This window comes from Marmota monax, unplaced genomic scaffold (assembly GCF_021218885.2).
Source record: "Marmota monax isolate L192 unplaced genomic scaffold, Marmota_monax_Labrador192_F-V1.1 WCK01_AAM20220418_F8-fsc00020, whole genome shotgun sequence".
In the NCBI taxonomy this organism is placed as follows: Eukaryota; Metazoa; Chordata; class Mammalia; order Rodentia; family Sciuridae; genus Marmota; species Marmota monax.
The window spans coordinates 22,212,030-22,235,289 of NW_026692912.1; the positions used below are offsets into that span (position 1 = coordinate 22,212,030).

Sequence of the window (23,260 nt, forward strand, 5' to 3'; positions counted from 1 at the left end):
CCCGCTGGCTGCGGCTGCTGTCCCCTCTGGCAGGTCCCCTCTGGCAGGTCCCCTCTGGCAGGTCTGCAACAGGGAGGGCCCCAGCTAGATGCAGTCAGACCCAGTCTCCCTTGTCACCCAGCTTTGCCTTGCTGTGTGCTGTGGCCTGAGGGTCCCCCAAGGCCTCACGAGTTGCAATTCCTCCCCACTGTCAGGTGGAAGCTTCATCTGACTAAAGGTTTAGAGGGGAGCTTTGGGGAGGTGATTAAGATGAGGTGAGGTCACCAGGTGGAGTCCAGGTGACTCTGGTCAATCACACACACACACACACACACACACACACCCCTCTTTCCACCTGACACCCTGCAACTGCCTGGGGCTCTGGCAGCAAGGCCAGTGCCCGATACACCCCTGGACTATGCACCTCCAAAACCTGGAGCCAAAATAAACTTTTTTTTTTTTGCCCAGAAGCGGCAGGTGGCCCACCCAGGGTGGCAGGACCACTTCCCCCATGGCTTGCTCCTCCCCTTCTTCAGGTCACTGTTCAAATATCCCTTCTCAGTGAGGCCCCCTTTCCATTAAAAACCTCATGGCTCAGTGGGGCGTGGTGGCACCCGCCTATGATCACAGTGACACCGAGGCCAAGGCAAGAGGATCACAAGTCCCAGGCCAACCTGGGCAACTTGGTGAGGCCTTCTCAAAATAAGAAATAGAAAGGGCTGTGGGGGGCTGGGGATGTGGCTCAAGCAGTAGTGCGCTCGCCTGGCATGCGTGCAACCCGGGTTCGATCCTCAGCACCACATACAAACAAAGATGTTGTGTCCGCCGAGAATTAAAAAATAAACACTAAAATTATCTCTCTCTCTAAAAAAAAAAGAAAGGGCTGTGGGTCTGGCTCAAGGGTAGCGCAGCTCTGGGGTCAGCCCCAGTATTGAAGAACAAGAACTCTCATTCCCTTCTTCTCGTTGGGTCACTCTGGGAGGCCGTGTATTTCACTCGTGCCATCTTTCTTATTGCTCGTGGGGCACGTTATATTTCACCTTCACAGGTTGTTTGTTTATTGCTCACGTCCCCCTCCCCTCACCAGAGTGTGAGCTCCACATGGCGGGGTTTGTCTACATCCCCAGGGGCCTGGCACACAGGAGGTGCTCACTAAAGTACCCAATCTGCAAAGCCCCCCAAGCCCCCGACTCCTCCGGCAGCTGTTTCCATGTGTGTCCCCCAGAGCCGTCTCCATTCCTTGCAAGGTGTTTGGGGTTGCTGTGGACAGTCATGGAGGGGACCCAGTGCCCAGCACAGTGTCTGGCACATAGACAATGACCAACAACTACGCCTGGGATGAGACCTGGGTTTCTAGAGGATTTCAGTTGCTTCTCTGTGACTCATTCCAGCCACCTGCTGGTCCTCCCGCCTCCTTGCAGGCAAAAGCTCAGGCCTGGCTGTGAGCTGAGCCCTCACCATGGGTCTCTCTCTGGTGTCCACTCTGAATTGGTCCTCACAGTTGGGACATCCTGCTCTCAAGTCTACAGTGGGTCCTCCCAGCTGTGAGCCTAGATCCAGCTTTTGGGGGCCCATGCTCTCCCCACTTCCTCCACAGAATGGGCCCTCAAGCCAGCGAGTACTTCCTCCAGGCGTTAGCCTGAGCGAGGCCTTCCCGGGAGAGCTGAGCGTCTGGAAGTAGGAAAGGCAGCTGGACTGAAGGGCCCTGCTCAGGGTTCCTCTGGGTGGCCTGGACATCCGGAGGTCCCCACACTGGAAAGGTGGGGAGGAAAGAGCCTGCCTGTTTATGGTCATCCCTGCTGGCCCAGGTGGAGGGCGGCCCCATCTTCCCGCGCCCTCTGCCCCAGCCCAGGCTTCTGGCACCCCTCAGTCCTTCCCTCATTCACTGAGGTTGGAGGGAGGCCCTCTGGGGCCTGGAGATAGGGCTCCTGCAGGGACCTGTTCTCTAGTGGAGGGGCCGGCAACCCCTCAGCAGGAAACAGGTCAAGTGTGTGGCTGACGCCAACATAAAGCTGGGAAGGAGGATGGGAAAGGTCTGCACATGTGTTGACACTTAGGATGGGAAGGCCCTGCTGGACTCTCTCCTGGACCCCCACCCTGATCCACTGGCCCCTGTGCATCCAACTCTGGAGCTGGGGCCACTTACCTCAGCCTCACTTGCCCTGCCCAGGAGGGGTCCGTCCACACTGGCCAGAGAACCAGGGGAGGCAGGTCTCACCCTGTCAGCCCTGCTGAGATCCCTTCATGGGCGCTGGGGACAGAGGCCAGCTCCTTGGGTAGAGGGGCATTCCAGGCGCCCTTCACTGTGGCCTCAGGCCACTCCAGCACAGGGAAGCGGCCCCTCCTCTGGGGTTCGGCCTCCCACCCACCTAGGTTGACTGAACCCCGACTTCCCCAGCCCCTCTCTCCCGGGGGGTTGGAGGTCACCTTCCCCCGGGCGCAGGTAGCTGTCCCCCACTCCTCCCGTACTGCCTGCACTGCAGGGCCGGGCCTGCGAGGGATGGAACCGCGCCGGTCCTGTTGGCCACCGCGTCCCCAGCGCCCGACAAATCCGTGTCGAATGAATGAGTCTCGCCGGGCAGGGACCTGGCCTCACTAGCGTCAGACCTTCCGGGTCCTCCCCGCCGCTCGGCCACGGAGGGGGCCCCTTGGCAGAGCGGGTGGCGGGGCGCCCGTCCAGGACGCGGGGAGCAGAGGGGGCCGGCCGGGGCCGGGCGGCTGCGGGGGGGAGGTGGCGCCGGCGCTGAGTGGCGGCTCCGGGCCCACCCCTGGCGCGCCGGTGCGGGCGGGAGGCGGGAGGCGGGGAGCGCAGGGCGGCGGCGAGCGGCGGCGCAGCAGCGAGCATGTGCCGCGGAGCCCAGTAACCAGGGACGACCGCGGCTCCCGAGCGCCCGCCGCGGCGCCCAGCCCAGCGCAGCCCCGCGCCGCGGCGCCCGCACCGCCCGGACCTGCCCAGCGGCCGCCCCGCTCCCCGGGCCCCGCGCCGCGCCGCGCAGCGCGCCCCAGCCCCGCGCCCGGGCCGCGCGGGCACGGCGCAGACAAAGGCGCGGCCCCGGCCCGGCCCGGCCCGGCCCGCCGGCCCCCCGCGCGCCCCGCCCCGGCCCGCCCCGGCCCGCGCCGGCCCGGCCGCTCCTGCTGGGCGCCCCGACCGGTCCGGCCCGGGGGGCGGGGGCCGCGGCCGCCGAGGATGGGGAAATCCAACAGCAAGTTGAAGCCTGAAGTTGTGGAGGAGCTGACCAGGAAAACCTACTGTGAGTGCGCGCGCCAGGACCCCCGCGCGCCCCTCCCCCGCGCCCCCCGCGCCCCCCGCGCCCCCGGCCTCCCGCGGCCCACCCCGCTCGCGCCCAGACCTCACGGGTCGCTCTCCGCCCCGCCTCCGCCCCGGGCCCCTCGGAAGCCCGGGCCGCGCCCCTGCCCCACACCTGGCCCCATTGTTCTGGCCCCCGCCCCCAGCCCTGGCAGTGTGCGGCCTGTCAGCGTGCGCGGGCTGCCCGCAGGCCGGGAGGGAACCCCGGCCCACCCGCGGCCCCTTCCCCGCAGAGCTGTCCGAAGAGGCAGGGGCACTGCAAGGGCAGGGGGCGGTGGTCCCGGGAGGGGGCGCCCGGGTGCAGCGTGGCTCGGGCTGCGCGGAGCCGACTGGCAGGAGCGCGGCGGGTGGGTGATTCATGCATCACGATGCTGCTGCTGCTGCTGCTGCGAGGTTGGCCTGTCGCCCCCTCCCTGGCCCTGATCGTGTGTGGGGGGTGGCGAGACTTGGCAAGCGCTCATGGCAGTGACGGGGGAGAGGGGCGGGGGAAGGGTCCCTGGCACCCTGTTGGTTGCCGCATTTAGTCTGAATTCTCGGGTCCCATCTTACCTCCCTTCTTGTCTCCTTCACACCGGAAATGAGTTTATACAACTGTAGCTGATTCCGAGGGTTTGATCCTTTAACTGTTTGAGCAGCCCCAAAAGGAAGGTATGTCCCCTGTGGACGTCAGTGGATCAGTGCCTGTATCTCTTTCCACCTGCCCAACTTCACACTCTCCCCTGCTCTCCAGTTTCTCCATACCAGGTTTCCCCTTCCTGCAGCCTCTGGGAGGGAGCCCAGCTCGCCAGAGGTTAATTGCACTGCTTCCTGATCACCCTGTCTTTTCTGGGGATGAGAAGGGGGATCTTCCCTGGAAGGGCCTATGCCTGATTGTTGGTCTTAGAAGCGGGCAGTGGCCTGCGGATTGGGCTGTAACTCAGCAGATGTACCTGGGCAGCTCCATGGGCTGCACCACCCCTGGAGGCAGCAGATTGACTGCCAAGAGCGTGTGTAGACTTCAAGGCTTCAAGGTTGGGAGGAAGCTCTGGTGCATTGCACAGCCTCTCCCCCTCCCCCCACTCCATCAGTCTTCTGGGCACGTTTGCAGGTCTGGCCAAGCCCCTGCTTCAGCCCCATGCCCCTCGCCCCCATGTGCTTGGAACAAAGGGGACTTTCCCGAAAGTGCTGGTACTGGCTCTTCTCCAGGGGAATTGTGGGGTGGGCGGTCATATCCAGTACCCGCTCCTCAGAGGGCTGAAGCTCCTGGCCCAGGGGCCACTCTCTCTCTTTCCAAGGCAGACGTTGTTTTGTGAGGTTGCTGTACCCTCCTCGAAGCTCAGTCCTCGGCAGGCAGGCTGCAGGTAGGACCTCCTGCGCCCTGTCCCTGGGAGGCAGAGGGCACCATGGCTTCTCCAGGAATAGCGGTATCTTCTGCACCAGGCCGTCTCCAACAGGGTGGGGCAGGGAGCTGAGTGAAGCTGGGGGTCCTACTGATTGAGCACACTGTGCATGACATGTGGGTAGCACAGCGACTTGACAGTGGCCTATGTGTGGGTCCTATTGCTGTCACCACCTACAGATGAGGAAACCGAGGCTCAGAGAGGTGAAGGGGCATGCCCAAGGCGCCACAGCTATTTCCAGGCCCTTCTGGGACTTGCACTCAGTCTGCTGCTCCAGCGCTGTGCCCAGGGAGAGACCTTGGGGCCCACGCCAGGAGCTCCCCTGTGCTCCCTGTTAGGTTCCTGCCCTGAGCCCGTGAGCGTAGATGCAGGGAGGGAGGGTCCACCCTCTCTCTCTGGGGCTGATCTGTCATCTTTGGGAGAAGTTGGGTCAACAAAGCTTTGTTAGGAGCTGGCACACTGGTGCTGGGCTGGGCTATTTTTAAAGGTCTTTGGAGACCTGGACAGTTTTGGTGAGGGAGAGAGCCTGGGTACGTTTCCTCTGTGGGAGCCCTTATTAGGGGTGGGGAAGTGCTGGTGGGCTCACTGCCTTCTCCCTGACCCTTTGTTGATGCCAGGTCCCTCAGGGCAGGCCCCCAGCCATGTGGCTGACAGCTGTCTCCTCCTCTGTGTTGCCACTTAGTAGGTCCACAGATAATTGTTGAATGGAAAGTCTTTGGGCAGGACAAGCAGAGGAAGCCTGCAGCCTGTCAGGCCCCCCCATGGGCTTCCCCCTGATGCTGGTGGAGCTGTCTGCTCTTTGTTCTAGGGGATTCTGGGTGTGGGGTCAAGAGAAGACCTAAGGGGGAAGAACTTGCAAATGTCCCTGTCTCCAGGAGAGCTTGTGAAGCCTCAAGGTGCCTGGGCCGCCCTTCTAGGTTTCTGAGTCCTTAGTTCTGGCAGAGCGTGTGTGGCCCTCAGAGGGCCATGGGAGGAAGTTTGGACTTTTCCCAAGATGGGTGGGGAGCTCTGGAAGGGAGGTGAAATGGGCCCAGGAATTTGCATCCTGATGAGTGCCATGCAGACCTTGGTGGGGGATCCCTGGCTGAAGAACCACCGTTCTGACGTGTGCTGGGGTTCTCGGCTCCTGTGCACAGATGGCTACAAGGCCAAGTGGGCCCGGGAGCTTCAGGTGTTCACATCTGTGCCAACGCTGGGTGCCCTCGCTGGTGGCCATTCTCCTTCCTGTGGCCTGTGGAAGAGCAAGCGGAGGCTGGAGGGCTCCCGCTGGGTGCCTCTCTAGATAGGTCTGGATCCAGCCTGGCAAATCCCTCTGTCTTTCAGGCTTAGCATCTTAGCAGGTTTTTTTTTCTTCCTTTGCAGATAAGATTATTTAAATCAGTGCCTGGCAAACCGCCCCCGACCTTCCTGGGATAGTTCCTGCCCAGGAGGGGCAGGTTAGAGGATGGGGAGGAGCCCCCTCAGCCCGTCTCACCCAGGACTTAGGGAGCAGTGGTCAGCATTGCCAGACTTCTTTGAGGTCTGGCCCAACCTCTTGCAGCCTGTTGTATCCCTGGGTACCCAGGCGGTGGACAGGCCAGCCCCCTTGCTTCAATGACCCTAATCTGCAAAATAGGTACCTGACTCCGAGGGGTGTGAGAAGTTGATGAGATGATAGACGGACAGCTTTGGCCTGCTGTAGGGCAGGTGGTAAGTGGTCAGCAACAGTGAGCGGTCATTATTGATTTTGTTGTTTTCATATACAGTTCAGCTTCATCTTGAACTGGTCTTTAATAAATGTCATTTCTGCACAGAAGAATCTTCCTATGGCTCAGGCCTTAGTGCCTGGCAGAGAAGGCATAGGAAGGTGGGATTGGGGTCAGGGGCCAGATGTCTGGCCCTTTCCTTGGGCATAGAGTCTCTCCTCTGGAAAAGGGCTTCTTGGGAGGCCTTGTAGCTGGGTGGTGTCTGGGTACTGGAAGGATTTTGCATGGCACCTGGTTCTGAGGGGACCCTTCCAGGCTCCTCTGGCAGCCACTGGTCCCCTGAGGCACGGGTCTCCAGCAGGAGGGGCACAGAGGGTCAGGAGCCATCCTTCCTGTGCAGAGACTGGTGAGGCTGGCCATGCGGGGGCTGGCAGGGCCACCGAGCCCGGCCTCCTTCTGTAGCCTGGTCCTGTTCTTTCTGCCACCATAGGCCTCTCCTGTCCCACCTGCCACCGGAGGGTCCTCCCCTCTGCTGTGTGAGGTGCCAGTTCTTTCCCTGGGCAAGGCTACCTTGGGTGGACCCAGCTTCCTCTGCTCCTGAGGCTGGGGTTGAACCCTCCTGGAGTGAGGTGTGGGCCATGGGGACACTGCTCGTGAGTGGCAGAGCGTGCGTGGCCCCCAGATGGCCATGGGAGGGAGTTTGGACTTTTCCCAAGATGGGTGGGGAGCTCTGGAAGGGAGGTGAAATGGGTTGGAAAAGATCAATCTTGGCCACAGTTCAAAGATTGGATGGGCAGATAGTAGCTGAGACCTGAGGGGGTCACAGCAATGGACTGGGTGCCACAGGGGATGATACAAAGGACAGATTCCAGGTGCACTTAGGAGGAAGGCTCAGGAGGACACGGTGCGCGTTTTCCGTTGCTATCTAAATATGTCATTATCTACTTGGTTTCCAAGTTTTAAAATCAGTTGGGAATGTTTGTCCACATCATTAACTGTTCTTGTAAAGCATGATTTTTAAAATGGTGCACCATGTGAATGCAACAGATTTTATTTAATCCCCTGTCACTGAACAGCTAGATTGCTTCCACCCCACCCCAAATATCAATAGTGTTGTGATGGACATTCTGTACTGAATCTCTACATATGTCTCTCCTTACAGATCAATAGCCAAGAATGGGATTGTAGAGTTAAAGACTAGGAATATTTTTAAAGGCTTTTGATAAAAAATTGCTAAGTTGCTCTCCAGAAAGGATGTTCTGATTGACATTTTCAGCAGAAGTGGATGGGAGAGTGCCACTTTCCAACATTCTTGCCAGCACTGGGTATTATTGTTTTTCCTAATTATTGACAATTTTATGGGGAAGACAAGAGGAAGTGCACTGTCCAGTTGATTTCCTGGACTGTGGACATAGAATCCTGGAGTCTTTGAGCTGGAAGAGACTTGGGGTCATTGTGGTCCAATGTCCTTGTTTTACAAATGGGCAAATAGAGGACCAAGAGGTGTATCATCTCCCCTGTGGTCACAAACAAGCAGTGGCAGGAATCTAGGACCCTTGACCGTCAGGGTACCTCCCACTGTGCCATGGCTGGGGTCCAGAAGGACCCATCTTGTCCTAAATATCTCTAGAGCTTGGTAAAGAAAACTCTGTGTCTGTTAAAAGGGGTACCTCCTTAGTGCCGCCAGCAGATGAAGCAGTCTGCACCTCCTGTGTGAGGTCTGTTTCCTGGGGCAGAGAACATTCTAAATGAGCATGCAGTTCGCAGGTCGCTTGGAATTGGGGTCAGATCGTGGCTGAGGGCAGGACTGAAGAGGACTGAGGGCTTCAAGGTCGACTCTGCCACTTTCTGGCTGTGTGATGTGGAAGTCTCTTACTGCTCTGAGCTCCAGGTGCCTCAGGTGTGAGACGGGTGGATGGCAGTGCCTTCCCACGGGAGCAGGGCCTGGCACATAGCAGGAGCTCACTAAACACTGTGCTGGCTCCCCCAGGGGACAGGAGTCCTTGGCCACCTGCTGGGCAGTCACAGGGCCAGCTGTCCCAGGCCCTCTGCTCAACCGGGGTGAGTGTTCATGAATGGCCTCTGCATCTGGACCATCTGTGTTGACAGCTTGATCCTTGTGCCGCGGCCCCTGGCTTGAGGAGCTGAGGTGGGGTGTGGTGGAGAGCAGGCTCCCCAGTGCTGGGCTTAGGACCCTTGAGCACACGGGCTGGGACGGGGCAGCCTGCCTGGGCTTCGGTCCCAGAGCCACTGTGGCCAGGACAGTGACTTTGGAGTCACTCATCCCTTCTGGGACTCGGTGTTTTTTTTCTGTACGACTTTCTGATTGCCAGATGGTGAGACTCCATGGGGAAGCTACCGCAGGGCCCTGGTGCCTGATGACCTGGGCCATCTCAGCCTGAGGCACGATTCGTGGCTTCAGAGGCCTCAGGGTTCTCACCTGTAAGTGGGGGCCCAGAGTGTCCTTCCAGCATAAGGTGGTGAGAGTAGACGTTGGACTTGGTGGCCCCCTTGGGCTGGCCCCTGGCTCATCACAGTGATGGAGACTCCGTAAGTGACACGTGATCAGAGGCCGTGCTGCCGTGGGGTTGGTGCTCAGCGTGGCCTGTGTGACCGGGCCCCGTGTCCTGTTCATGGGCTTTTGTCCTTGACTGTCCCCCGAAGCCCAGTGTGGTCCCTGATTTATAGATGAGCACAGGGAGGCTCAGGGGGGACAGGAATGGCCCGTGGCCACTCTGGTGAGTGGCGTGGCCAGGTTTGAGCCCTGCCTGGACCCCTGGGCCCTGGAGCAGGACCGTGTTCCACTGGGAGGTGCCAAGAAGCCTCGAGGAGGTGTGCGGGTGCGTGTGAGCCCGGGTGGGTGCCCATGTGGGTGTCGCAGGCAAGGTGGGCGCTGTGGGTCACGTGTGCAAGCTCTGACTCACGTGTGCACGCGCCGAGTGTGAGTGATGGGGTCGTGGCCTGTGTCAGGAGTGGGTGAGCAGCACGTCCATGCACGCGTGTGCCAGTGTGTGGAGCCGCACCACTTGGGTTGTAAGTGCAGGTTGCCGGGGGCGAGGCGACACGGCTGCTCCTGCCCTGGCCACTGTGGCGCTGGGAGCCCAGCTGCCCGCGGGCGTGGCCATCGTGGGAGGACCTACGGTAGTTTACCCAGGTGTACTTGTGCTGAGAGTGCCGAGGCGGGTGTCTCCCCGGGGCTGGGCGTGGGGACTCCTGTGCCACTGTCTGGGGGCCAGGAGGAAACCCGGGATGGCTCAGGCTGTGGCAAGGCCTTCCCGCGTCAGTAGCCATCTGGGGCTCAGGCTTAGACCTTGGCAGTGCCCACCTCCTGTGGCCTCTGTGGGCTTCCTGCTGAAGGCAGTGAGTGTCCCGTCGCTGGAGGCATCCAAGGGTCAGATGCTGGTGAGGGGCCTTGTGTTCCCAGGATGGGTGTGAGGTTGGACAGTGGACACCTTTTCTGTGGTGCTGGGGATGGAACCCAGGGTGCTCTACTGCCGAGCCACATCCCAGCCTTTTTGATGTTTTGAGACGGAGACTCACTCAGTTGCTCAGGCTGGCCTGGAGCTTGGGGTCCCCCTGCTCTTCCTCCTGTATAGCTGGGGCCGCAGGTGTGCGCCACTGGACCTGTCCGTGTGGGTAGTGAGCCCAGGGCCCTGCTGGTGCGAGATGTCCTGTCTCCGTGGGGACGCTGGGGGTGGCTTCTTGGGCCCCTCTGGGAGGGAGCAGAGCTGAGGCTGGTGGAAGCCATCTAGGGGGCTTGGGGAGCTCCAGGCAGCACTGTCGAGAGCAGGCTGGGGACACTTGTTCTCTGTCCCCTGCTCTCCCTGCCCCCCTCCTCCGCCCTCTCAGCTCAGGACTCACAGGGCCTCCCCGTCTGAGCTCAGGAGCAGTGACCCCCTCCCCATGGTGTAGGTTCCGTCCTGCTCCTCGCAGGACACCTGCAGGCCTGGGCTGGGGTGGGATGTGGCCTGAGAGGGCTGCCACTGGCCCTGCCCAACTTGGCGCAGCCTCGGTGCTTCAAGAAGTGTCTGTCGGACACAGGAAGAGACCGAGTCTTCACAGGCACCGTGTGGACTCAGACGACCAGGCCCCTGGAGGGCTGGGCCCTGTTGCGGCTTTTGGGGGGCTGTGCAGGCCCAGCCTAGAGCTGTCCATGGGGCAGGTCTGTGCACATCGGCTCCATGTGAAGAGCTTCCCTGTGGGTCACCTGGGTTTGCCACCTTCTCCCTGCCTGTGGGGGACTCCCCAGTGCTGACCAGTCCCCCCAGGGGGGTAGTCAGGGAGCTGTGCCTTCAGCTGCCCCACTCAGGACCTTGGGCTCTCCAGCTGTCCCTCTGTGGGAGGGAGGGCACACTTCTCAGCGCCCCCGGGTGCTCCCTGTCGGGGACCCAGTGGGCTGTCCAGGGCAGGCGCAGGGTAGCTGCTGGGTCAGGCCCTTCTGAGCACCAGGAGGCTGGTGGGGCGTCCAGGCCCTGCGTTCTGGGCTTGCCGGAGGGGGAGGGGACCGCGGGAGGAATGTGGCTTTGAGGAATGTTTAACCCAAAGCAGAAATAGCTCACTGCTTTTTTTTTCCCGGGCGCCACCGCTCAGGGTGCCATTCTCTCCCTGTAGCCTAGGGGCCGTGTCCACCCTGCTCCTCCACAGCTCTGGCCTTCTGGGGACAAAAAGTGGCTTAAACAAAACAAAACAAAACTGAGAAACACCCTTGGGAACCAGAAAGAGCTCTGCGTTTGGGGCAGCCAGGCTCAAGGCCCTCCATCTTGCTTCCCAGGCCCGTGACCACTTCCCGTCTGAACTCTGCTCTTTCTCTGTGCATCTGGGTGGAGGGACGTCGCCCCGACATGCTTGGCTGGCTGGCTGGCGTCAGAGCTCGGGGACCTGCGGGGCTGGGTTCAAATCCAGCCCTTCTGCTGGTGAACGCGGCCCCCTCACCAGGGCCCTCCCCGGGAAGCCTGGGCTCCGTCTGTAAAATGGGCTCGTGGGGCTGCTCCTTGCAGGACCGGGTGGACGAGCGTGAGGATGTTGGTGAAGAGACGGAGCCCCGGCCTTCGAGTCCCTCCGTCGGCCTCTCGTGGCTTCTCAGATCCAGTGGGAGACAGTGCCTCTGGCGAGCGGGTGTCCCTGCTGGCGGGTGAGCCCGGGCTGTGCTTTGGGGCAGCCGGGGGGCAGCTGAACGTCTGGGCCATCTGTGAGCCTCCTCCGGCTGGCCCTGGGACCCCCCACCCCCACACAGCTGGCACCAAAGCCCACGGGATATTTCTGTGGAATTGTCCGTGGGTCCAGCTGTCCTCCTGGGACCTGGTGGTGACAACCTGTTTAAGGCTTCCACTTAGCCAAAGCACGTGAGGATGGAGCCCGGGTCTGCGTGGTCCACTCTCTCTCCTAGGAGAGCCCCGAGTTTATTTGTCAGAATGAATCAAACCACAGACGCGTAACTGAGCAAGCTGTGGACGGACGCAGCTTCTCCCCCACCTCAGGTCCCACTTTCTGCCCTGTCCAGCCCCTCCCCCTCCCGGGCTGGCCGGGATCTTCCCCATGTCTGGGGGGTCCAGGGCTTCAGGAGGCCAGGCCGCGGGTGGCCCCCAGGCCCCCTCCACCTCCTGGGGTCCCAGCCACCAGCCAGGCCCCTCCTTCCAGCCTATCTTGCACCTGCCTCTTTGTAGGAACCAAAGATCCCTGTTCAAAGGCAGGAGAGGGGCTATTTTTGGCACCGTGGGGGGAACAGCAAACGCTTTCCTTCTGTTCAAAAATATATGGTGTGTGCTGGCGAGCGAGGCGCTCGGAGCAGAGCGCTCAAAGCCCTGCTCGCCCGGCTCCTGTCCCTCGGACGAGGCCCAGCCTCCCCTGTGGCTCTGCAGCCCACGGCCACCCGGCACCTATTGTCTCCACACTGCCTGGGATGTGGCCAGTGCCAGCCGAGTGGACATGATCTTAATCAAGGCCAGCAGCAGCCATCAGGATGGGCGAGGAGCCTGCTCAGGTGGTGCCCTGGCCCCTGTTTCCTGGTCTGGCTCAGCCGAGCCGGGGCGGATGCATGTCGGGGAAGGGCTGGGGGTCCTGGGTCCTGAGGGAGGTGAGTCTGGCCATGGGGTCCACGGGCTGCCTCGGCACCCCTCTCTCCCTGACAGAAACTGGCCGTGAGCCGCTGCCTCTGGCCCTGCCTGTGATGCTGGGGCACAGGGCAGGCGGACGGCTGGATTTCTGGACCTCCTGGCACCCACAGTGGCTGGGGACGCAGATGTGAGGCAGAATGAAAAGGCTTCACAGGATGTCATGAGCATCCGCCTGGTCTGAGGTGCATCTGGAGGACTTCCTGGAGGCAGTGGCAGTGTCTCGGCTGAGCACGAGGTGGGGGTGCCGGAACTACTGAGCTCATTCCTGTTTGCCTGGAATTTAACGGGGCGCCCTGGATCTGTGTGGGTTCGCCTTGGCAGCCCTTCCTGAGGGTGAGGAGGCCTCCGGGAGGCACTCACAGGTTGGGGGTGGTTCGTGTGGGGACAGCAGGTACCGCGTCCCCATGTCCTGAGGCATCAAGTATGGCACTCTGAGGACTGGATGGGTGGATATGGTGTGATGGCGGGGAGGCAGGGGCTGGCCCAGTCGGAGGAGAGCTGCTGACCAGAAGCAGAGTGGCTGCGCCTGGCCCCATGGGCCCTGGGCCTGGGGCCTTGTGTGGGCGGCAGTTTCCTGGTGTGCACTGCAGGGGGGCGTGGCTCCTGCTGGGAGGGGCCTGCTGAGCAGGGCAGGGGTCCGCGGAGCTGAGGGGCAGGTGCACTTGGTACTGGAAGGACCAGCAGGTGTCAAGGTCAACATGGTCAAGGTCACAGTCCTGCTTTGGTGACTCCAGCCAGGTGATGGCTGTATCCCGTCCTCTTGGGCCCCACCCTCCTGTGGAGCCAGCTCCGGGTCCTCCTGCTCCGTGACAAGCACTGAGATGAGTCACTCCTGTTGTGCCTCCTCCATGAGGGCAGGTCACAGGCACCTCCGCCCTGGGCTCGCCTGGCAGAGGCCTGAAGCTGCGCCCAGCACCCCCTGCTGGTTGGGGCTGCCTGGATCCCAGCCTCTTGGCCAGACGCCCTGGAATTCCTGCCCTAGAACCTTCCGGGTCGCTCCTGGAGCTGATTGTCTAGTGCAGCTCAGGGACAGAATCCCGGTGCCTGCAGTATCCGGAGCATCCTGGGCAGAGGGGACAGAGGGGGACGTTCCCCTCCAGACCCCTCCCCCGCTGTAGGCGTCCCTGTCTGTCCGGCTGGCTCTCTCCCTGTGTGCCCCTGTCCTGGCTCTCTCCCTGTCTGTCCGGCTGGCTCTCTCCCTGGGTGGGGGCTCTGCGCCCTTCCCCGGGGCTCTCTGCTCAGTCTGGGGACTCTCCCTGCCCTCTCCCTACTCCTGCTTGGAGGTTTCCTCACTCTCTTGTAGTGACATCAGGGACTGGGACTGCTCTGGCTTCTGCCCCAGCTGTGACGGAGACCAGCCTAGCATCTCTGGCCTGCTCCCAGGGCTGGACTGAAGGGGGAGGGTGGAGGCTGGAGGCTGGAGGGTGGAGGATGGGCAGTGGAGGCTGGGCGATGGGGGAGGCAGTGCCACAGGTGGGGTGGGCAGGAGGGCAGCAGCCTGGTCATGGCTTCCTATGGTGCCCACCCATCCTGGGTGCCCACATTATTGGCCTGGGTCCTCCTGCCTTTCCGTTGGTGGCCATGACACCTTTATTAATGATAGCAGCAGTTGTTAACGTTTGGGGACACTTGCTGTGTTCTGCCTGGATGGCACCATGTCTCTGGATCAGCAAGATGTGGTGTCCCACGGTGCCTTGAGCCTCACTGTGTTCTGTGTGGTCTGAGTTGGGGACCCTGCGGTCCCTCTTAAAGATCTCTCCCTTCCTCTCTGGGGCGGCTCTCACACCCCTTCCCAGGGAGCCCACCCTGACCCTCTGGCTAGGCTCCAGGAATCTAGAGGAAAGGCCCCCCCACTGCCGTCCCCAGGTCTCCAGGGCCTTAAGGAGGCAGATGGGTCCCCCACTTCAGGACCACGCCCAGGACTCTCTTGGAAGATTCTGAGTGGTGATCCGGAGGCTCTACCCAGGCAGACCTGGGGCTCCGTCTTGTTTGAGGAGAGGAAGGAAGAGGGCCGCAGGTGGGGCGGTGGGCAGGTCATTGACTAGCAGGGGTCACTTTGGGTTTTGGAAAATAAAAGTAGCCACGTCTGCTTTTCAACTTACCCAGCCAACTCGGCCTGAGCGTTCTACAGGAGCACACGCTGAGCACCTACTGCATGCCAGTCGCTGCTCTGAAGAGCTGCCCCTCTGGGTGCCCAAATCCCGCCCCTGGGAGCTGCGCTACGACAGAGACACATAAAGGAACTTTGTGTTTAGACTTGGGTCCCCTCCCCGGGACATCTTATCATTCATATGCAAATATTCTAACATTAAAAAAAATCAGAAGCCCAAACCCTTCTGATCTGAGGTGAGGCTCGGCCTGCGCAGGACTCAGGCGGGAGGGGGAGGACTCAACTCCCAGGACGTGTTTGGGGGTGTCTTATACCCCCACGTCTCTAGCCACACGGACCTGGCTCTGGTCCCAGGGCCAATGCAGATGCAGTTTGGCCCATGGACAGGTGGCTTTCCATCTGGGACCCTCAGTTTCCTTATCTGGCCAGTGGAGGTAATCAGGGTCCTGGCCGCACATCAGGTGGACATTGAGTGAGATCTGGGTCCAGGCTGGGCATGCAGTGAGCACCGCAGGGCAACCTCTTGTCATTATTCCTGGAGACCACAAGGCAAAGCACCTCTTCCTGCAATTTTACATGAAAAAAATTGGGGGGGGGGATTTTTTAAACTTACATAGAATTTAAAATCAATATGTATCATAACTTCATTCTTAGAGTAAAACACCCACAAATGATGGGGCAGATGCAAAATCTGCAGAAATAATTGAGCCAGAACACAAGATTTGAACTAAACCTTGCTTCCCATGGTTGCTTGAACTGGGGGTGCCACCAGCCATCTCCCCTTGAGGGCTCTGTGAGGGACATCTTTAGGACTCCCTGCACCACAAGGTCCTCTGCAGGGACAAAGCACATTCACCGACTTGTGAGCTCTTTGGAATGGAGACTTTGATCTTCATCCCTTTGTCAGATGAGAACATTGGGGTTCAGTCCCCAGGATTCAAACAAGCATTCTCTCCCCCTCCCCCCCTCCTCGGTGCTGAGGTTTGAAGCCAGGGCCTCACACATCGGGCGGGTGCTCTACATTGAGCCACGTCCCCTTAAGCCTTGTTTTCGAGGCATCTAAGCAGGGAGCAGGCCGAGGTGCGGCCTGGCTGTCCGGGAAGGGGTGCTTGGATGGGCAGGTGCTGGGTGCTTCCTGCCGGACTGTGCACTCAGGGTGCTCAGCCAGTGCTTGCCAGGGTCTGGGGGGCTTGGCGTGTCCCTCCTTGGGCACAGTCAGCTCTGGGTCCGATGGAGCTGGCCCCATTTCTCTCCACCACTGCTGTTCATGTCGTCTGGGTTGAGCCAAAAGTCCCCTTGGGATCCAGGTGTCTCCGAGTAGCCTCTCACACCTGAGCTCTCTGAAGGACCCGCCTCCTTTCTCTGGGGTTAGCAGGAAGTGACCTATGGTGGCATGTGCTAGCCCTCGGTGGCGTCTCCCACGTGGAAGGCAGTGAGCCCCTGGCATCTTACGCTAATGCCCTGCCCAGCCCCGTGCGGCTGCAGCCACCTCTCCGTGCCCGGCACTGGCCGTGTGCTGGTCGCTCTTGCTACCTGCGTCCTGTGGCCCTTACTGCAGGAGAGGAGAGCATGGCTCAGAGGGCCAGAGCACCGTCCTGCAGCCACCAGGTGGACAAGGCCCTTGGTGAGGGAGGGTGCATCCTCTGGGGACCTCAGGCATCCCTCAGCTCAGGGATGGAGAACAGGTCCCAAGAGCCAGGGAGAAAAGCTGGCCCAGCCGTGGCCAGGGACCACCCCGACTCACCAGGTCTTATGGTCCAGAGGACCTCTGTCCCCCAGACACTCTAATGAGTGTCCCCAGGAGGGCTCAGCCATGTCCTGCAGATCCCGGCTGCAGCTCCCAGCATGGAGGCCGGGTGCTAGGAGGGAGGGGAGGAGGCAGTGCTGGGGGTGGGCAGGAGCAGGGCCAGGGCTGATCGGAGCCGGCCACCTGGTTACCACAGGGGCGCAGCAGCCCCCCCCAGACTCCTGAACTTGCGAGGCGCCGACGGGATCCTGCAGCGGAGGCCAGTGCAGTGGCTCCTGGGTGTGGGCAGCAGGTGGCGTCCCTGGGTTCCCAGCAGGCGGGCAAGCAGCACCAAGGCTGGGTGTGAGGCGCCGTAGGCCGCCTGTCCTTCCTGTTGACTGCTGTGTGCCCAGTGCTGGGCGCCCAGCTGGCGCAGCGACCGCGGGTGGAAACAGCTCACGCCAAGGAGGCTGGGCCGCTGCCACCCTGCAGGGAGCGGGGAGGCCGGAGTGAGGCTGAGGGGAGCGCTCCTCCTGCGTCAGGGCCCGGGCCTGTGGCTTGCCCAGGGCACCCGGGGCTCTCCACTGGGTATCTGTGGGGAGCAGGGGGAGGCTGGGTGGGGTGTCGTCCTGGCAGAGCATCCAGCAACACCCGACCTCAGGACTGTGCTGCCTGCTGCCTGCCCGGCACCCCCGCCCGTGTCCCCGCGTGTGTCACCTGGGAGAGCACTCCCGAGGGCTCCACGTGGAGCTGAGGCTGCCCGTGCCTGGGCCTCCTGGTGGCCCACCTTCCTCTCTTCCTGCCACCCTCTGCTGTTCCCAGGACACGGGGCTGTCAGGGCTTTGTCCCCACTGGTGGGAAGGAGCCTGGCCCGTTTCCGTCCTGCACAGGTCACCTTGTGGAGGGGACCAGATCTCTGCTGCGCCTTCCTGGGGCGGGAAGGGTCAGATGGAGGGGACGGGGGATGGAGGTGGGGGGCTGGGCAGGGGCAGGGGCAGGCTGGGTGGGAGGGCTGGGAGGGGAGCAGGCCAGCCGGCCAGGCCTTCTGGAGCCGGGGCGGAGGGCGTTTTTGTGGCTGTGCAGGACTGCTGGGTGGGGCAGGAGAGGGCCTTCTTGGGATGGGGCCCTGGAGGAGGAGGTGGGGGAGACCGCAGGCCAGTGGAGCCAGAGGCCCCTGGGCTGGATGAGAGGCCTGGCCAGAGAGGAGCCTGGAGTGACAGGGCAGGGTGCTGCTCTGTCCCCAGAGAGTGTGAGGAGGGGACCCAGTGGAACCCTGGGGAAGCCCAGGCGTCCCCGAGGGAGCAGTCAGTAGGCAAAGGTGTCAGGGTGGAAGGCACCTCTGGGGTCAGTAAGAGGGTCGCTGGTGGCAGCCCAAGTGTCCCTGCCGTCCCCTCTTGGGTCACTCAGCCCGAGGATCCCTTGCTGAGGGGTTTTCCTTCGGCTCCTGGGGGGATGGGATGGGGCGGCAGGAGACGTTCAGGGCAGCTCTGTGTCTGGAGATTGCCACTGGGCGGGGCTGGCCGCCGGAGGGGTGGCCGGAGCGGCTGGAACGGCCGGAGGTCTGCCATCTGCCCTCCGTCCCTCCTGCCGCAGCCGCGCCCCTGCGGGGTCCCCAGCCCCTGCTCTCTGTTCCCACCGGCTGTCTGTGGGAGCTGAGCTTCATCCGGGATCGGGGGATTTTGCTTCAGGGAAATGAGACTCAGACTCGATGTCTGTCCTGGCTCCTGGGACGGGCAGACAGGAGCTGCGTGGAAGGGAGCAGGAGCCCAGGAGCTTCGGGAGCTGCCCGGGGGAGGAGGCCCTGGGCACTGCAGCCTCGCCGCAGCCTGGCATCAGATAGCCTGCCGGCCAGGCTGGTGGACAGCAGAGGCTGGGCCTCCCCTTCCCCTCCGCAGCCCTGTTCTCAGCGGGGCCAGTGGAAGCGGGTGGAGTGGACACCTCGCCCCCCTCCCGGCTGGGGCTGCAGCACCCTCCCACCTCTCGAGAGCCCCTCCCCGTGGCTGTGCCTTGGGAGTTCATGCCCCGTCCTCGAGGGGAGGACTCCGGCTCCCGAGGACTGCCTGCACCCAGCCTCCGTCCTGGCTTTGCAGGAGCCCGGGCTGCAGGCAGGCCTGGGGGCAGGAGCGTGCTGAGAAACACAGCCCCTGAGGCCAAAGCCAGATGCTGGTGCAGGTCCACAGGGGGTGAGAGGCCAGCTCTGGCCCGGCGCAGGGCTGAGGGCAGCAGGCGTCAGCAGGGCTCACGTGTGTCCCTGTGCAGCGTGCTGGGCCGGGCTGGGCAGAGCCAGGAGAAGCACCTGGACCTCTGGGGCTGAGCGTCCAGCTGGGGAGAGACAAGGTGCTTCTACAGGGTCCCCGCCAGGGCTGTACCCCAAGTACACGCTCCTCCTGTCAGAGACAGCAGGTCGAGGCTGCGTGTCCCCTTTTGCAGTGAGCAGACCAGGCTCAGAGGCCAAGGCCACAAGGACCAGGAGGGCAGGATCCCTGGCCAGGGCCATTCCATTCACTGTGGCCCTTTATCCTCTTGGCCTGGTCCTGCCTTGGTCAGACCTCTGCCCCCTGTTGTGACACTTATGTGGCACATAAGATCCCCTGTGGAGGGGGCCCCCGGGGCCTGGCCAGTCAAGAGGCTTGCTAGGAAAGGATGTCTCTGCTGGGCTGGGGACGATGGAGAGGGGTTCCCTGGCATCAGAGGGGAGGAGGGAACAGGAGCTGGGGCAGGGGCCACTGGGTTGGGTGTGGGCAGGGGACCCAGGGGGCTGGCATTCCTGTCCAACCAACCCTGAGCCCTGAGCCTTGGGCTTGGACCCAAGGAGGGAAGGGGGTGTGAGGTCGAGGCTCTGGGGAGAGGGGAGGGGCCCAGGCTTGGGGCTGCTGCCCGGAAGGTCACTGTGGTGCCTGGACAGAGGGGGGAGGTCACTGTGGTGCCTGGGCAGAGGGGGGAGGTCACTGTGGTGCCTGGGCAGAGGGGGGAGGTTACTGTGGTGCCTGGGCAGAGGCCAAGGCCCAGGGAAGCTGGACCCCATGAGGCTTCCCTCCCCCTGTGCCCGTGGGGTCATAGCTGCGAGGGCAGGACCAGCCCTTGTGGGTTGTGTGGGGGTGCATGGGTTGACAAACATTTTCCCCCAACTTTTTCTTTTGAAATATTATGCAGCAAATCCCTGTGCGCCGGATCCCAGGCTTCGTGGCTTTCACCTCCTTGGTAAATTAGCAGAAGCTGCGGACACCCCGTCCTAAACACCGAGGGGCCCAGCAAGAGAAAGGACACTCTCCCACGTAGCCTCCCTGCCCTGTCCCCCCCAAAATGGTCAACAGGGCCCCGGCTGAGCCTCCTGCAGCCCGCCCGGCCTCCCCACCTCCACCAGCCTCCATTCCTTCCGGGTCCCAGGCCCCACCGGGCATCGGCAGGGCCCCCTGGTTGCCTCCTTGGCTTGGTCTTTTCTGGAACATTCCTCTGGCCCACGTGGCCTTTCATGGCAGTGGCTGATTGAAGGGTCCTGGCCAGTTGCCCTGTTGAATGTCCCACATTCTGGCTTTGTCATCTGTCCTCAGGATTAGACTCAGGTAAACCGTTTTGGCAGAAGAACTCAGTGGAGGACACGTCCTTCCAGCACACGGAGGACGGACGGCCCAGGGTGGCCGGCCACTCTGCTCTTTTCAGCAGTGACATCTTCACTGTGTATTAGAGAATAAATGGCCCAAGTCGCTGGTGATTTTAGAGATATGATTGCTTAGGCAGAAGCGAGATCAAGCAATTGAGTAAAAACTAAGAGGGATGATTTCCAGAAAAATCTGGAGAGGATCCACACTGGGGGACAGGGAGGGATCTTTTGTTTTTGGTGCCAGGGATTGAACTCAGGGGTACTCAACCACATCCCCAGCCCCCTTTGTTTAGAGAAAGGGTCTCACGAGTTGCTTAGGGCCTTGCTAAGTTGCTGAGGCTGGCTTTGAACCCTCAATCCTCCTGCCTCAGCCTCCGTGGGATTACATGTGAGCACCCAGCCATTTAAGAGGAATCTCAAAGGGGGTGTCGGAATGGCGGGGACTGCGGACCACCTTGTGGCAGGGCCTTGGCCATGTTTCTTACGTCCCCTTGGGGTGGGGTGGTGGCTGGTGGGCAGAGGCCTGGGTTGGATGCAGGCCTGCTTGGCCTCTGCAGGGCTGGGGTGGGTGGCTACGCCCCAGAGAGGTCCCTATCTGTTGCCCTCCAAGGTCCTCCAAGGCCCCAGACGTGAAGCTGCTGGGATTGCTGGCCGTGGCATGGGGCCAGGGGACACTGGAAGCCTCAACTGTCTCCTGAAGGCTAATTAGTTGCTCAAAGTGTGCATAGGGCGCATCTCCCCGGCCAGCTCATGTCCCCGGGGCTTGGCCACCTGCTGATCACCCAGTGTTCTGTGTGGGGGACAGTCCAAGGGGGTGCAGCCAGCCGCTGGGTGGCTTGATGGGTGAGGAAGAGCAGGGGAGGCTGGAGGGACAGTGGCCCTGGGGGAAAGGCTGCCAGAGACTTCTGAGGTTGGTGGGACTTCTGAGCTGGGGGATCCCGGGGAGTAGCTCTCTGGCCCTATGAGGCCCACCTGGGGTCCGCAGTGGACCTGCCATTCAGGCCCTTGCTTAGGTCACACGGGGTCCGGCAGCTCCTTGGCTGACTCGGGGTGGGGTTGGGGACCATACTGGCCATTCATTCTGGGCCTGGAAGCATCATCCTGGCCTGCCTGTCCTGGCAGGTGACTCAGGTGCCCTCTGACAGGCAGGCTGACCCCCAGAACTCTGTCTCCTCCCGGGGGAGATGGGTCCCACCTCGCTGTGGGATTCTGGTGCTTTCTAATCCAACCTTCCCAACGTGCCCACGTGCAGATGAGAAAACCGAGCTTCAGACGGGAGGCAGTTTCCCCAGGGTCGCACAGCTGGTGAGTTCTGGGCTTGGTTTGGACGTGGGTTCACTGGCCGGGCTCCAGAGCTGGTGGCCCTGAGCTCTTGGCTGTGTAGTAGTGGGCCACCTGTGTCCCCAGATTCCTGCAGGGGGTAGGTCTAGGGCAGCCTGTCCTGGGTAAGACCAGGGACACCTTCCCTCTCTACCCCCAGGCCTAACCCCTCACCCTGTACCTCTGCCAGAATTTTCTCAGGGAAGTTGCATTCTTCATGCCAGGTCTGGGCTTCCAGGAGAGCGGCATCTCCATCATGGCCTGGCGCGCACTCGCTCTCTCGCGCTCTCTCTCTTTGGTACCAGGGATTGAACACAGGGGCACTCCGCCGCTGAGCCACATCCCCAGCCCTATTTTGCATTTTATTTGGAGACAGGGTCTCACTGAGGTGCTTAGTGTCTCGCCATTGCTGAGGCTGGCTTTGAACTTGTGATCTTCCTGCCTCAGCCTCCCGAGCCACTGAGATTACAGGCCTGCGCCACCGCGGTGGCCCCGGGGCGGTTCTCATCCCAGGGTCTGATCTGGGCTCAGGAGCGGATGGGAGGCTCTCAGTGCACACTGGGGTCTGATGCGGGTTCTGAGTCCCACACCTGAGTTTGGACCCTCTTCCTGGCCTTGTGGGCCTCCGTGTCCCCACTTGGAGCTGGGGAAGGCCAGTGCTATCTTCCCTTAGGCTGGGGCAGGGCCGCCCTGGGCGCAGGCCTGGTCACAGTAGGCGCTTGGTGTTTGGTGGCTGTCTGAGCAGTTTTCGTGAAGTGACCTCCCCCGGCCTGTGTGGGCAGGGACAGCTCCGGGCCCGCCTGGCTCCACCTGTGCGCCTTCTGTGCACCTGCTCACTCCTTCTCTGCCTGCCGCCCGTGAGCTCATTGGAGCTCTCCGCCCCACACCTGGGGACCCAGGCACTTCTGCACCTGATAGGATGGGGTCCTGGGCCAGCGCCGTGTGGCAGGTACCGCTGCCATCGTGCCTGCAAATGAGGAAACCGAGGCACAGGGTGCTCGGGAGCTCTCCCATGTCACATGGGCAAGGAGAGGGGCTTGAGGTGCTTGTTCAGTGACTTGAGAGAGAACCTGGGTTTGGTTCCAGCTTGACAGGTTCAGTACTTTTCAGAAAACCCCTTGTTTGGCTGTTTCATGGTCAGTACAGTGACCATTCGGGCTGGCTCCAGGGTCAGCGGTTTCTGTGGCTCCTTCCAGCTTTGGATTCATGCAGTGACCACATCTTGCCAGTGGAAGAACCCGGACTGTCCACCAAGGGCCTGGGGGGTGGCAGGGAGGGAGCTGGCCCTCCTGCTGAGAGTGGCCCCCCACCTGGCCAGGTCCCCACAGGCAGGCAGGGCAGCCAGGTTGGACAGCCACCCTCCCTGATTGTCCCTGGGGACGGAGAGATGGGAAAGAATGTGCTTGAACATTGGCTTCCTGGAGAAGTGACCGCGGCGTCCCCGGGTATTTCTGGGGCTCACAGCAGCAGCACAGTGAGCATTGGGAGGAGGGGCCAGCGCTGTCCCCTGCCCAGTACTCGTCACCTCTTCTTGTTCAGAGCAGGTCGATGCCCTGAGCGGACAGGGAGGCTGCGGGTGGGGTGGACAGAAGGGTGGCCCCAGTGAGCACCTGCGTGTGCGGGGTCACCTGAGCTAACGGCCACTTTTCTGTTTTCTCTTGCAGTCACCGAGAAGGAAGTGCAGCAGTGGTGAGTAGCCGTTTACCCAAACTCAGGGGTGGGGACGGGGGCTTTGTGCTGATGGGGACAGAGTCCCGGTGCCCAGGACAGCATGCAGGGGCCTCGGAGCATGCCCATCCACACACCAGCCCTGTCCCTGGCTCTGTGCGGTCTCAGCTAACTGGTTTGGGTGGGGTGCTGGCAGTTAGGGCCTGGGGCACCCCCAGGCCCACTAGACCCTAGGGAGGGGTTAGGATGACAAGGCCGGGCCCAGCTTTGTCATTAAATGCTGTGTGGCCTTGACAGGTCTCTTCCCTCCTAGGGGCTCAGGTGAGTCTGCTCACAATGGCTGGGTGTCGGTCGGGCATGGCGGGTAGATTT

At 61.8% G+C, this 23,260-nt stretch overlaps 1 protein-coding gene across 3 annotated transcripts in view; it reads left to right on the forward strand.

Annotated features, from left to right (window-relative positions):
* Window positions 1-3,092: 3,092 nt before the first annotated feature.
* Window positions 3,093-23,260, forward strand: part of Ncs1 (neuronal calcium sensor 1) — a 42,131-nt gene continuing 21,963 nt past the window's right edge. Inside the window, exons 1-2 of one of the 3 annotated variants that reach the window (XM_046451886.2) lie at window positions 3,093-3,230; window positions 22,885-22,909. In XM_046451886.2, coding sequence (XP_046307842.1) covers window positions 3,167-3,230; window positions 22,885-22,909 — 89 coding nt within the window. In that variant the 5' untranslated portion in view covers window positions 3,093-3,166. Of the gene's footprint in view, window positions 3,231-11,274; window positions 11,482-12,100; window positions 12,331-22,884; window positions 22,910-23,260 lie in introns of those variants that run through there. The other 2 variants (XM_046451884.2, XM_058581845.1) reach the window with 2 other exon arrangements.